This window comes from Trichoderma breve (assembly GCF_028502605.1).
Source record: "Trichoderma breve strain T069 chromosome 7 map unlocalized scaffold00007, whole genome shotgun sequence".
Taxonomy (NCBI): domain Eukaryota; kingdom Fungi; phylum Ascomycota; class Sordariomycetes; order Hypocreales; family Hypocreaceae; genus Trichoderma; species Trichoderma breve.
Window position 1 is genome coordinate 548,848 of NW_026611593.1, and position 13,795 is coordinate 562,642.

At 49.0% G+C, this 13,795-nt stretch overlaps 6 protein-coding genes across 6 annotated transcripts; 4 read left to right on the forward strand and 2 right to left on the reverse strand.

The window, feature by feature from the left end:
- Window positions 1-460: 460 nt before the first annotated feature.
- Window positions 461-3,358, forward strand: T069G_10360 (uncharacterized protein; the record flags this gene model as incomplete). The annotated part of the gene is made up of 3 exons (XM_056177570.1): window positions 461-667; window positions 756-1,042; window positions 1,111-3,358. 3 exons carry the CDS (start codon window positions 461-463, stop codon window positions 3,356-3,358), a joined length of 2,742 nt encoding a protein of 913 aa, XP_056023860.1.
- An 891-nt stretch (window positions 3,359-4,249) lies between these two features.
- On the reverse strand, window positions 4,250-5,065 carry T069G_10361 (short chain dehydrogenase domain-containing protein; the record flags this gene model as incomplete). The annotated part of the gene is made up of 3 exons (XM_056177571.1): window positions 4,250-4,291; window positions 4,355-4,698; window positions 4,750-5,065. 3 exons carry the CDS (start codon window positions 5,063-5,065, stop codon window positions 4,250-4,252), a joined length of 702 nt encoding a protein of 233 aa, XP_056023861.1.
- A 781-nt stretch (window positions 5,066-5,846) lies between these two features.
- On the forward strand, window positions 5,847-7,778 carry T069G_10362 (FAD binding domain-containing protein; the record flags this gene model as incomplete). The annotated part of the gene is made up of 4 exons (XM_056177572.1): window positions 5,847-5,952; window positions 6,047-6,446; window positions 6,510-6,860; window positions 6,923-7,778. The coding sequence occupies 4 exons, from the start codon at window positions 5,847-5,849 to the stop codon at window positions 7,776-7,778; spliced, it is 1,713 nt and encodes a 570-aa protein (XP_056023862.1).
- Window positions 7,779-7,884: 106 nt separating this feature from the next.
- On the reverse strand, window positions 7,885-9,672 carry T069G_10363 (AMP-binding enzyme domain-containing protein; the record flags this gene model as incomplete). Its single annotated transcript, XM_056177573.1, has 1 exon — window positions 7,885-9,672. The coding sequence occupies one exon, from the start codon at window positions 9,670-9,672 to the stop codon at window positions 7,885-7,887; it is 1,788 nt and encodes a 595-aa protein (XP_056023863.1).
- Window positions 9,673-10,320: 648 nt separating this feature from the next.
- T069G_10364 (short chain dehydrogenase domain-containing protein) lies at window positions 10,321-11,227 on the forward strand (the record flags this gene model as incomplete). Its single annotated transcript, XM_056177574.1, has 3 exons — window positions 10,321-10,358; window positions 10,423-10,666; window positions 10,736-11,227. 3 exons carry the CDS (start codon window positions 10,321-10,323, stop codon window positions 11,225-11,227), a joined length of 774 nt encoding a protein of 257 aa, XP_056023864.1.
- Window positions 11,228-11,855: 628 nt separating this feature from the next.
- On the forward strand, window positions 11,856-13,461 carry T069G_10365 (uncharacterized protein; the record flags this gene model as incomplete). The annotated part of the gene is made up of 3 exons (XM_056177575.1): window positions 11,856-12,560; window positions 12,622-13,060; window positions 13,136-13,461. 3 exons carry the CDS (start codon window positions 11,856-11,858, stop codon window positions 13,459-13,461), a joined length of 1,470 nt encoding a protein of 489 aa, XP_056023865.1.
- Between the last annotated feature and the right edge of the window lie 334 nt (window positions 13,462-13,795).

Below are 13,795 nucleotides of genomic sequence, written 5' to 3' on the forward strand. Positions count from 1 at the left end.
GCCTCCAGCAATACTATCGCCATGCATACGGCTTCGCTACGTGGCCAGGGTGCTATGGGCAGAGCCCGTCTCCGCAAATTCACTCCTGATGTCTGGGTTTAGTCACCATGCTGCAGTAGTCACTGGTGAAGCCCGCATATCCCATCTATGCAGGAGAATCGCGTGCATGGATGGCGACGACCACGGCACACTTCAAATGGCCCACCGAGTTTGCAATTGCCCTTAGATATAATGAGTGTCCAGTCGTCTTGTCGTTGCGGGAGAAGTGAGATGCAAGCCCATCTTCACACCCACTCCATCCTGACTTGATAATTCTTTTTGTTGTCTTTTCCCTTGTTCCATTTGGCGGCGGCTCAAAGTTTACCTTTATTTTGGTCGTCTCACTACTCATTGGGGCTTCGTTTTATTCTTAAAACGACCCCAGCTTCCCTTTGCAACCCTTCACCAGTCTGTTCTTACTATGACTCGGCGAGGTGGAAGCTCTGATGGAACGTTTTACTTTCAGGCATGGCACGTCGCCAAGGTTGTAAGCGGGGAGTCATGGCCTCAGAATAAAGGCCTGGCCGACTTTGTCGAGCAGAATGTCGACCCCGCGACAAAGAAATGGCTGTATATCAAGGGATGCGTGCCAACCAGGGAGAAGCCCGGCCTTCTCGTTCCCTACTCTGTGAGTCACCACATCCCATTGTTCGACTAATACCATGATGAAGAGAGAAGAGGAAAAGAGAAGCAACTAACCAAGCTGGGTCTTGTAGATCTGTGTCAAGTTACGCTCTCCAAAGACTGGGCAGGACCCAAAAGAGGCGGAACAGGCTCTCCTCCACTTTCGCAATGAAGAGTTCCCCAGCCTTGCAAAGACTTACTTCAATTCGAAGCTACGCATATCGCTAGACTTCTTCAACTACTACTCCGAAGGCGCGGATTTCGACGCTCCTCTGGCCAACTTTGATTCTGTCAAGACTTCCAAGAGGCTGAGGGAGAAGGTCAAATCGGCCGTCAAGTTCGTCAAAAAGGACTTTTGGGGCGACCTCGTCCATGGATTGTACGTGTTCACACTTCACACACGGTATTTTGCATCTGATGATGATGGCGCTAACCCACATCTCGCAGGGTCGATTCTTCAAAATCAGAGTTCAAGGCGGCTCGGTTCATCAGGAAGCGAGGCAAAGGTATGTACAAGGCCATGGGGGACCCGGAGGACGTAGAGGAGAGCGACATTGTTGACATATGCCTCGACCTTTCAGACCCGGCATCCAACCCCAACATCCTGCCTTCTACGCCGCTGCAAAACCCGCTCCCACTGCCAGTCTCGCTTCCAGACACCAGCAGCTTTGCCCGTATTGAGCAGCCCGACGTGTCACCTTCTCCTACCCGACCAAGAAAGACATCAGAGATCTCCGACATCACCGTTGGTTCTACACATACGCGTGCTACCGATGCTAGCTCTGTGGGCTCCGTCGAAACCGCACAGTCTTCAGTCGTTGCTGAAGAATCCTCCTCTTCTGAGTTGCAGGATGCAAAGGAGGCCTCGTCCGAGTTGGCTGTAGTGGCTGAGGAAGAGGAAGCATCCACTTCTCCGGCTGTCGAAGAAACAGAAGTCGAAGCTGCAGTCGAAGTCGAAACCGAAGTTGAAGTTGAAGTTGAAGTTGACGCCGAAGCTGATGCTGAAGTTGAAGCTGATACCGAGGTAAATGCCGAGGCTGAAGTTGATAAAGTCGAGGCTGAAGTTGAGGTTGAGACCGAGGTTGATGCTGATGCTGAAGCTGAACCCAAAGCTGATGCTGAAGTGGATACTGAAGTCGAGGCCGAAATCGAGGCTGAGGTTGATGCTAATGCCGAAGTCGAAGTCGAAGTTGAAGACGAGGTCGAAGCTGAGGTAGAAATCGAAGCTGAAGCTGAAGTTGAAGCCGAGGTTGACACCGAAACTGACGCTGAAGTTGATGTGGTTGAAGCTGAAGCCGAAGCCGAAGCTGAAATCGAGATTGAAGCTGAAGCTGAGGTTGAAGCTGAAGTTGATGCTGAAGTTGATGAAGTTGAAGCCGAAGTTGAAGCCGAGGCTGATGTTGATAAGGTTGATGCTGAAGTTGAGGTTGAGGTTGATGTGACCGCCGCAGATTCGTCAGATTCATCATACCAGGACACCATGACTGAAACTACCGACGCTACTGGTGCTCCTGCAACAACCATGACTCCTTCTTCCGGCGTCGTTGCCACCAGGAGAAAGATGAATTATGTTTCACCTCAAGCCGCACAGACAGCCTACTTTATGGTGCAGAATAGTGGTAACTGGCTTCGCTACCTCATGGCCAACCACGGTCAGGGTGCCCAAAAGCTGGGATCTACCTTTTTCGACTCGCCCATCATCCTCGCTACACCTCCACAGGCCCTAAGCCCGGACGGCATGACGCGTGTGTATTTCATGTCACAAGCCACGAAAGAGCAAGATGAAGTGGTTTATGACCAGAATGGACGCCCAATTCAGACTCGCAAGGGCGACAAATCAGTCAAGGAATGGGTCGTCGGAACCGCCAAGATCTCGACCCAGGCTCTCACCATGCATCTTGGCAAGCAGCTCGAGAATAGGAATGCCAGACTCCTACCAGCGCCTCCGCCCGCGGTGCGCGAGGTCGACTCGGTCGTTGGTCCCAACAACCGACTGATAGAGATGACCGATGCGCCAGGCATTCCTCAAGCTATCCTAGTCACAACGCCCCCTGTCGAGGATGTCCGGGAGGGCGATATTGTGCAGGAAGAGCACGACGACGGCTTTGTTCATATCGAGACCAATGTACTCGACCAGCTGGTCGAGGAGGCGGTATCCGATAACGCAGACGACGCCGATAAGAAGGGCAAGGGAGTGATGAAGGCTGAGAGGAAATCCCGTTCTAAGGGCAAGCTTCCGAGCTCCAAACACAGATCCAAGACAGACGTGAAGAGTTCCAAATCCAGGATCAAGAAGATGACCAAGGTGGATCAAACGACGGATGCCAGTACAAGCGCGAGGGCACATGTCAGGTTTGATATCCCGGTTGACGCTGATAGTGTCCCGCCTCGCAAACCATCCAAGGTATATACTCCTCCTTTCAGCCGGAAATCTTGGCGAGATGTGGAGCCTCAGATTGAGCCACAGGTCATGTACGATGCCACGAGCGGATACAACTTTTTGCAAGTGGAAGACGTCCAAGTCTTTTCGTTCTCGACGTCCTCCCACGACACGGTGCTGCGCACTGCTCCCGTCGCCCCCGCGGCGGTTGAGGAGGGCGAGGGCATCGGTGTCTGGTCACCCCCCGTCGTCGGCATTTTCTCTTGGATGTGGGATTATTTGGGAGGAGCACCCAAAGTCGCTCCTGTGCATTAATCCTTGCTTTTCAGGATGCAAAACGACGCGACGAAGGTGGTTACTGAGGTGAGAGAGAGCGAGCTCGACATGCATCTGTAATGACATGGAGGGCATTGAAACGGGCAAACCGCCTTTGGAACAAGGGGTTTGACAATCTGGAATTATCAACAGCATTGCGATGGCGCATGGGTCTTCTTTTTTAAAACACCACTTTGCACGCATCTCTTTCTTTTGTTTTTATTCTACACATTTCTCGCTTGGGGCCAAGACTGGGATTGAGCTCCCTTGCGACTCATCGTCGTCACGAACACTCGTTTATTCCCTTTGTTACAGAAAAAGAAAGAAAATACGACGGATAATGATGACGAAAGAAAGAGAAAACGATACAAAGGCAAACGAGGGATACAATGGCAAATTGGACATGGGACTAGCATATACGAAATTATGAAACACGATATATAAACACGGTATGGACAGATGGGATATGGGAAAGACTTGGCCGGAAACAGATTGTAAGCCATTTATAGATAGATTATAGCATTTGAAAATGATTGATGTCAAGCTTTAGCCTGCTTATTTGACTCACTTCTTTTATCTATATTGCCTGTTGAGTTGTTTGCTAAGCTGTGATGGCCATTTGTTGGCTTCTCATGCCTCAAGATCAAGTATTACAAAGTATCACACTTAGCCGCAGCGGAAAGGGAGTGTAGATATAGTTGGTTCTTGTATGAAAATAAATTTACGGGGTGAAGAATTACATTGCAATGAATACTCTCTTTGTCTACATGCCGGAAAATAACCTGAAAATTAAATATGCAGCGATTTCGAGTCCTAAAAAAATATCTCATCCAACTATCTATATGCTTCAGTATGTGTTGTGGCAGGTATCAGCTGTGCTGGTGCTCAATATTAAACTTGGTCTAGCCCTGTTCCTTGAGAAACCAATGAATCCTGCTATGTCTGTTAGATTTCTTGTGAAACTATCCATGATATATGATAGGGTGTAGAGCTTACTATAACATTTGCAGGAAGGTATTTGCCCCATTTCACTGCCGTCGTGCTGTTGCCAATCCAAACCTGGCCGCTCGATTCCCTCTCCACTGCCTTGACGTATTTCTCGCAATACTCTTCGGTGCTCATTTTCGCACCGCCGCCGCCTAGGGCACGTTCTCTGATAGCTTCCTCTGCGCCCTTGTAAAGAGAAGTCGAAGGTAGCTGAAACCCAGTGTTTTCTGATCCAAGGTTGCTGTTAACGACTCCCGTGACAACTGTGAGTACTTTGACGCCAAATGAAGCCATTTCGAGGCGTAGCGTCTCGCTCAGAATCATTACGGCTGATTTCGATGCGGCATACGCTCCTAACTGAAGTCAGAAAATGGAGTCAATATCTAGAACTTGCTTTGACTTACCTCCGAAAGGGACATTCAAGTAGCCCGCTATAGAGCCAGTATTGGCAATAGTTCCCTTTGCCTTAATAATAAGAGGAGAAAATGCCTTTATCATCGCCCAAGGGCCCCAGAGGTTAACATTAAACATTTTTCTAGCCTCTTCTTCATCAGTGTTCAACACTGGCATCATCATTAATGCGCCGGCGTTGTTACAAAGGCAATCGAGACTTCCTCCAGTCTCGTTCTTCACTGCTTCGACAACAGCCTCGATGCTCGATGAAGAGGTTACGTCGAGTGCAAGGAGTTGGACGTTGGGGAGGTTTGTTAAGCTTGCCATTTTTGAGATGTTGCGGGTTGTTGCAAAGACTTTCCAGCCGTGCTTTTGGAAAGAAAGGGCTAAGCCTGCGCCGATTCCTCCATCGCTGCAGCCTGTGATGAAAACGGATTTCGGTGACATATCTTAAGACGGGTTGATGTTGTATCAGAGAAAAATTGTTAGATGGTAAAAAGCAGAATAGGCGAGCAGAGAAGATGGTTCAGGAAATGGCTGATCAGGGTGAAGGAGTGTAACAGAGATGATAGAATAGAATAGACTGAAAAGCTTCAGCAACTATTTAGAAATATATATAATAGTTCTTATACACTCATACCATTGGCATATGTTTTCGAGTCGGGTCAACTATGCACCGCCCAATTCCAACGGAACACCAAGTTGGAAAAGAATGCTGATTGGTTGCCTGGATCAATATCATTATGCTGACTACAAATGACTGGAATAGGAAGTGAGGGCGAAATATAGTCGGCATAAATGATTTCTTTAAGACAAAATATTTTCATATTAATCAAGAACCCGCATTATGCTCACAACTAACTCCGTAATGTATACCAACTCTTCTCAGCTTATAAATGATAGACTCCTGCTTATTCTCTATCTTACTATTTCCATGATTTTCCATAAACAGGATAGTATCAAAGAATGTTTCTGTATATAAGCAGTATCCGCCGCTTTCAATTCCCCTCAATCCACATCGACAGAGTTTCTATCACCTTACCATAGAATAACATTTTCTCAAAAGCATCTTTACTCTGAAGAACGTTATCCGACGCCATCTTTCAATATGACTTCTACAGAGCACACTGACGTTTTGGTATGCGGTGCTGGTCCCGTTGGGCTACTAACTGCCCTGGGGCTCTCGCAACAGGGCATCGACACTTTTCTCATAGGTTTGTCACTTTCTAATACAATAGTATATGTATTTCACGAACAGAAGGAACATGAACATAACATGCGGTCCACAAGCTAAGACTTAGATGACAGAAAAGAAGGAGCGCGCAACGCAACAAATGTTTGGCCGTGCTGCAGCTTTATATCCTCGATCTGTGGAATTACTAGAACAACTGCATGTTGCCCAAGACGTATTACAGACTGCCTTTATTGCCCGGCAAGGGGTTACCTGGAAAGATGGTAAACGCATAACGAATAGAGGCTGGCACATAATGTTGTCTACCGCAGCCGGTAGTTTTCATAACTACATGGTTAACATTCGTCAAAAGCACATTGAAGATATCCTCGCACACAAATACAACTCTGATCATGAGAAATCAGTTCATTTTGGCTGGACAATTACGGACTATGCAATTGACAAGTCACTCGACGACGGCTACAATATTACGGCCACAATTACCCATATTTCCCTAGGCAATCGAACAGTGCGGTGGTACGACAAGCAATTCTTCCTACTGCATTCAATCAGCCAGACTGCTGAATAACTTTTAATTAGTAAATACCTTGTTGGAGCCGATGGTGCTCAATCCAGTGTCCGCCAGTTGGCCGGCATTGCAATGGAAGGTGATGAAAGCACGTACAAGTGGATTCGCATTGATGGCAAGGTAAAAACTGATATGCCAGATCATAATGCCGGTTTGGCTGCCATTGAGAGTAATACCCACGGTGCCGTCTTGTGGATGAAATTAGATGGCGACGCACATCGAGTTGGTTTTGCTATCCCACCCCATCTCCAGGAGAAATACCCAGAGGGGCCAAATGAAGCGGAAGTTATCAAAGAAGCTGTCAGTGCGGTCCTTCCATTCAAACTCGAGTTTGAACGCGTTGATTGGTGGACCTATTACAGGTAAGCAATTTCTAATAGTGGCCTAGTAACTGTATCGCTAACATTTGATGTTACACTCTCAGCATCAAACAGAAGGTTGCTTCGTCGATGCAAAAGGACAATTATGTTCTTCTTGGTGGCGATGCCGCCCACACACATTCCTCAGGCTTCGCACAAGGCGTTAATACTGGTATTCATGACGCTACCAACCTTGTGTGGAAGTTGGCTGGAACCCTGAAAGGATGGTATAAAGACGATGTTCTCTCTACATACGCGTCCGAGCGGCGTGAAATAGCCAAGAGGTTAATTGCCCTGGATAAGCTGGTTGCTGCGACCATATCGGGCGACATTCCAGTGGCTTATACCCAGAGCGAAACCAACCCAGATGAAGTATTGAAAAAATTGATCCTGCAGAATGCTGGATTTACTACGGGCCTAGGGATTGAGTATCAGAAATCTGTCGTCAACAAAGAGGCTAGTATAGGAAATATTGTGGCAGGCACTCGAGCTGAAGATTCTCTGATTTACCAACCAGGCCCACTAGTGCCCATTCGCCTGCATTACCTTCTTAATGAAGAGAGCCAAGGTCGTTGGAGCGTCTTAATATTCGTGGGCCATGCCTCTCAGAATGGTGGTAAAGTTGCGGCTCTACGCACGAGATTAGCTTCTGATTTGGGCGGCTTAGCTGGAGCTCCCTTCTTGAACATGTTGACTATAGTCGCCGGCTCGATACCGGGCGCCTGGGACGCCTTTAATGGGCCTGCCATAGGCAAACTATACCTGGATAAAGATTTTACAGCGCACGATCGTTACGGTATCACCTATGACAATGGAGGAATTGTTGTTGTGCGACCAGATGGAATATTGGCATACAGCTCTCCACTTGATGAATTGGATGATATCAAGGAATTCTTCAAGGGATTTTGTAACTCGATATAAGGAAAATCTTCCAACCAGATAAATTACTGGCCGAGAAAGGGGGACGTTTTACAGAAGAAAGCCCATTCGCTACTACTCATAAGATCTCTATATCTCGTTAAAATGATTATAACCTCGCCCTCACCGGTTCCTGATACAGTTCTTCCGACTTCTCCGCCTCTTGTTTCATCATCTCGGCCGCAATATTTCGCAAATCAGGTTTCCTCAGCTTCCCGCTCGCCGTCTTGGGCCACGCCTGAAAAGCAGGATGTGAGCCCAACCAAATGACATATCGTGGCCGCTTAAAGTACGCCAGCGTCTCAGCGACCCATGCCCGGAGCTCGTCGTCTGAAGGCCTGTCCGTGTCTGTTCCCGTAGGCTCGACAAACGCACAGATTTGCTCGCCGTATTTGGCGTCGGGGACCCCGATGACGGAGGCCTGTGCAATAGAAGGGTGAGCGACAAGCCGTTCTTCAATCTCTAGAGGCGAAATGTTTTCGCCGCCGCGGATAATCATGTCCTTGATGCGACCTGTGATGACAAAGAAGCCGTCGGGATCAAAGTAACCCTCATCGCCGGTATGGAACCACTCCAGGCCATCTTCAGGAGAGGTTCGATGAGCCTCTGCGGTCCGCTCCGGGTTTCCGTAGTACCCAGCTTGGATGCCGTTGCCACGGAGTGCAATTTCGCCTCGTTGGCCTCGAGGAACTGTCTTTCCCGTAGAAGGATCAGCTATTCGGGCAGAGAAGCCTGGGAACAGGCGGCCAGAGGTGATAGTTCTCTGAGCAATGGTATCAGAATCACGGGTCATTGTGACGATGGACGACGCTTCGGTAAGACCCCAATTGGTGTGCGTCTGGGTGATGCCAAAGGCAGACCAGACTTTGCGCATCAACGGTTCAGGGACGGCAGATCCAGACAGTATGGCGAACCGAAGGCTAGAGAGATCAAATTCCTTAAAGCGAGGATGGGCCATTTCGGCGACGAACATGGTTGTAACGCCGTACAGACCGGTGCATCTGTATTTGGCGATGCATGATAATGTTGCCTCAACGTTAAAGATGCTAGCGGGCAGTACCAGCGATGCTCCAAAAGCAGTTGCAGTGGCGAGGCCTATAATGAGGCCGAAGCTGTGGAAGAGAGGCACCGGCAGGCAGATGCGGTCTGAGGCTTTGAGATACATGGTGCTGCCTATGTAGCGACCAGCATTGTAGATGCCGCTATGAGTCAAGGCTGAGGCTTTGGGGAGGCCTGTTGATCCGCTGGTGAATTGGAGATTCATGACATCTCTGGCATGAATTTTAGCTTCCATGGCGAGCAGATCAACTGCACTACTGCGGCCGCGAACAAGCACGTCTTCGTAGTTATGGTAGTCGTTGTACCCTAGCTTGACGAGAGCAGGCTCTTTATCGGCATTCACTATGATGATGTTCCGTAGAGATGGGATGCCATTTCTCAGGTTTGGGATCCAATGGCGGTAATCATAGCGGTCGAACCGCGGGACCATGACGAGCGTGGAAACGCCGCATGATGACAGGACGGAGTGAAGCTCCTGCTCGCTATAGGCATAATTGGCGAGGGTGACGGGTGCACCAATCTTGGTACAAGCGAAGAAAGTTTCGATGTATTCAATCTCGTTGCCCATGAGTATGGCGATGCGGTCACCTTGTTTGGCCCCCAAGGCAACGAATCCACGAGCGAGATCATCGGATCGAGCGTCGGCCTCAGCGTAGGTCAACGATTTCTGCTGATGATCTGAGGCAACGAGCAAGGCGGATGGCCGAGCTTTTGCTTGCTCGCGGAGGAGACAACCAAAGGTCTTGTGTATGGGGACGGGTTGGGCTGGGCCGTGGAGGATGGAGAGGTCGGTGTTGCTGGTGGAGGACATGGCTTGTGATTCTCTGTAGTCTGCCATAGCTTGAGTGTGGCTGCAGAGAGAACTGGGGAAGAAGTCGGGAAGAATCTGAGTATGAGAGAAGAGAGAAGGACTTCATGCAATACAAACAGAGAGACGAGCTATAATTTGAGAGGAGAGAGGAGGGGGAAGTGTCTTGGAGCTGGTATTGGCCTTGGTCCGCTTCCGGGCCCGGAGGTGGGGCCGACCCGGGGTCCGGGGGCGGGGGTGAGGAGAAGCCTCATCTTTTCATAGGCGAAGCGAATGAGCTTACTGCACGTCGTCTATTCTGCATCGGTGGGTTTGCATATTACGCTCAGACGATGTCTCTCGTATAGAGTGAATTTGCTCGAGAGTCGGGGCTTGGTAGCATCATTTCGAGGTGGTTGTCGGATCGGTGCGACAGGCGACAGGCGATAGACGACTGGGTGGTGTGGGGATAAGCGGCATCCACGCTAAGGGAATTGGCCGAAGTCGTGGAGGAACAGGGGCTGTTGATGGAATCGATTAGGTATGAATCGCTTTATTTGAAGTACCCGGCAGTGCGGTCATTGAAAGTGAGGAGAAGAATGGCGTGTAACGGGAAGAGACATGTGGACTTATTCGGGTCCTTCTGAAGTAGACCTAACACACATCCGACAAGACGGCGCGAGCGAGTCAAATATCAATATGAATGTCCAAGATAAGATTGTTGTTGTTACAGGAGGGTAGGTTTTGGCTGTATAATACTCCTGTTGTGCGCTTTGCTCCGCTAAACCAATACGATGACAGTCTTTCTGGCCTCGGTGCAGCGACAGTCAAACTCATGAGCAGCCTCGGCGCTTCAATAGCTGTTTTCGATTTGCAGCTGCCAGCTGGTAGCTCAGATTCACAAAAACACAGATATTTCAAGGTCGATGTGTCCAAGACGGAGCAAGTAGCCACAGCAGTGAAGGCAGTGGCCTCATGGAGTAAGGAGACAAACAAACCCATTGCTGCGGTGGTTTGTTGTGCTGGGTTTCTCGGTCCAGCAAAGGTGAGATCTCATTTACTGCCTCTTACATAGATGCGTTTGTTATTTTCAGTCGACTAATTAAGTACACAGATTCTCTCTAAAAACAACAGTCCTCTGGCACTAGAGGTCTTTAAAAAGGTGGTTGACATCAGCCTCACCGGCACCGTCGACATCATCCGCCAAATCCTGCCTCACATGTCAACTCAACCCGCCGACGAAAACGGCTCGCGGGGCGTCATCATCATTGTCTCCTCAGCCGCCGCCTTTGACGGTCAAGAAGGTCAAGTATCATACAGCGCAGCCAAGGGAGCCATCGCGTCCATGACGCTACCGCTAGCAAGAGATCTCTCGCGATGGGGGATAAGAGCAGTTTGTATCGCGCCGGGCATGTTTGATACGGGTATGGTTGAGGGAATGCCTGAAAAGGCGAGGGAGAGCTTGAAGAAGACGCTGGAATTTCCGGCGAGAGCGGGCAGGCCGGAGGAGTTTGCGGGGATGGTCAAGAGCGTTATTGAGAATGCCATGTTGAATGGGACGGTGATACGGCTGGACGGAGCGGCGAGGATGCCGAGTCGATTATAATCTTTAGTATAGAGATATCTAATGTGATGAAAAAAATTGTTATTGTTCTCATCAATATTTTAATTCTATTTTTGCCTTTGCGTTAGGTGTGATTATTGACGGAGTTGCCAATACGGTTGTATCGACATTTCTACGGTCACATTATCATCTCGTAGCTACACATATTATACAAGTAAAGTTACCCATTCGAACAACGTAATCAATACAAGTTTTGTAAGTGTCGTATAGCTCGTCTCGCCTTTGGATGTCCGACTACCGCATTGCTTAAAATAGAGCGAGAACAAGCCATATTGGATGGGCGGGTCTCGGCTGTCGTCTATCGCCAAAGGAACATGGATGATACCAGCAATGTCTTCAATTATGAATCAGGTGCCCTAAACTATAGCGCAGAGCAATTCTGTGGACTACATAGCCATCTGATCAATTCTGGGCGAACTTGGAGCGAAATTAGAGCGACCAAATTATCCGAGGTATGTTGCAGCAGCCGTAACGAAATCGGAATATTCAGCTCTTTTTTAATCGTGATAAGACATGCCGCTTCTCAAATTACAATAAAAATACATCATCTACACAAGCATCATAGTAGACGACAGTTCCTTCTCTTCAAGAAATCATTGAATACATCACAATGCCTGGCTCACCGTCCTCCTTTGTTGTTGGGGTTGGCATGACGCCGTTCCTCTCCCCAAAAAAGTCTGCAAGTCTCGCCGCCAACCCACAGTCAGACTATCTTGATCTCGCTGTCGAAGCTGGAGTCAAAGCCCTGCTAGACGCTGGCCTCACCTTTGACAAAGTCGACCAGGGTATAGGATGCTATGTTTTTGGCGACTCAACATGTGCCCAGCGCGTCTTTTACAGCTTGGGAATGACGAGTATTCCCATCCTCAATGTTCACAACTATTGCAGCTCTGGGAGTACTGGTCTCTGGCTAGCAAACCAGGCCATTCGTTCCGGTGATGCAGACTGCGTCATGGTTGTTGGATTCGACAAGATGTATCCGGGAGTGCTTCCTCAGACACACAAGGACCGCACGAATCCCCTGTCGCGTGTTCTTGACCTCTCCAAGACGCAGATCCCCGAAGCTGACCGTAATAAGAAATCGCCGGGTTGGAGTCCTCAGCTCTATGCCAATGCTCAAGCAGAGTATCTCGACAGATATGGAGGGCCTGGTGGCGCTGAGAGGCGCGATTTTGCACGCATTACGGCTATTAATCGAGAGCATGGCACGCGAAATCCTTACTCTCAGTTGTCGAAAGCTGTTTCAGCTGAGGATGTTTTGTCCAGTCCAGTGATTTCTGGAGATATTACACGTCTTCAGTGCTGCCCCTCATCGGTAAGTGACGAAGAGCCAAGTTCCCACGATGTATCATTTTGACTGACGATATATTGTTTAGACGGGTGCTGCAGCTGCGGTTATTGTGTCTGAATCCTTCTTGGCTGCTCATCCCTATCTTCGAAGCACAGCTATCCAGATCGCTGGCCAGTCCCTGGCTACGGATTCCTCCAAGTTTTTCGAGTCGAAAAGTGCAATTGAGCTTATCGGTTCTGACATGACGAGGATTGCATCAAAGCGTGCTTATGAACAGGCAGGCATCACACCCAAGGACGTCTCCGTGATCGAGCTGCATGATTGCTTCACCACCAACGAAATGTGTGCTCTAGAGGGTCTAGGATTGGCCGAAGAGGGCAAAGCATGGAAGCTTGTTCGAGACGGTCTCATCACATATAATCCAAAGGGAAAAGAGAAAGGCTGGATCGTTAATCCGAGTGGAGGACTCATCTCCAAGGGACATCCCCTGGGCGCCACGGGATTGGCACAATGTGCAGAGCTGGGTAAGTTGCTTCATTATCTTGATCATTACATCTCAAGACACAAAATCGTTAACAAAATCATGTGATTGTCAACAGTCTGGCACCTCCGTGGATGGGCAAAGCGCCGCTCAGTCGCATCGACACGGTATTGTCTCCAGCATAACATGGGCATGGGCGGCGCGACGGTGGTGACGATATACAAGAGGATAGATGGGGAGGCGGCTCCAAATATTGAGGATACGAAGCCGGAAGAAGATGGACGCAGCCGCTTGGGCTATAATCCTGCAGATGAAGCACGATCTATAAGCCGTGAAGACTGGGCGAGTGTGATTGCACAAGGAGAAGCAAGTTCGGCGTGGGCAGCGGCTGAATTGCCGTGGAATTTGAATCCGGGAGCTTATAGTACTAGAGCCAAGCTGTAGAGGTAGATGGCTGTAATTGTTTCCGAATAAAAGATGGAATAATTGTATGCATATATCATCACTAATACCGGTATTAAGATGAAGGTGAAGTTGAAACTGGATGGATTGAATTGAAAGAGTTGGCCACCCAGTGCACCTACGGAAGTTCCAGCTGTAAGATCGCATGACCGCGCTATAATGGTGGGAGTTATAGTGGCCTTTAATTACTGTTAGCGGCCCACTCCCCTATAACGCTGTCTCCTCCCCCGCATTTCGTGGCCTGGGGCATTACGGACCTCTTTCCCAGCTCAGACAGTTACTAGTGGACATGATTCTCTCTCACCTCCAGTTTGTT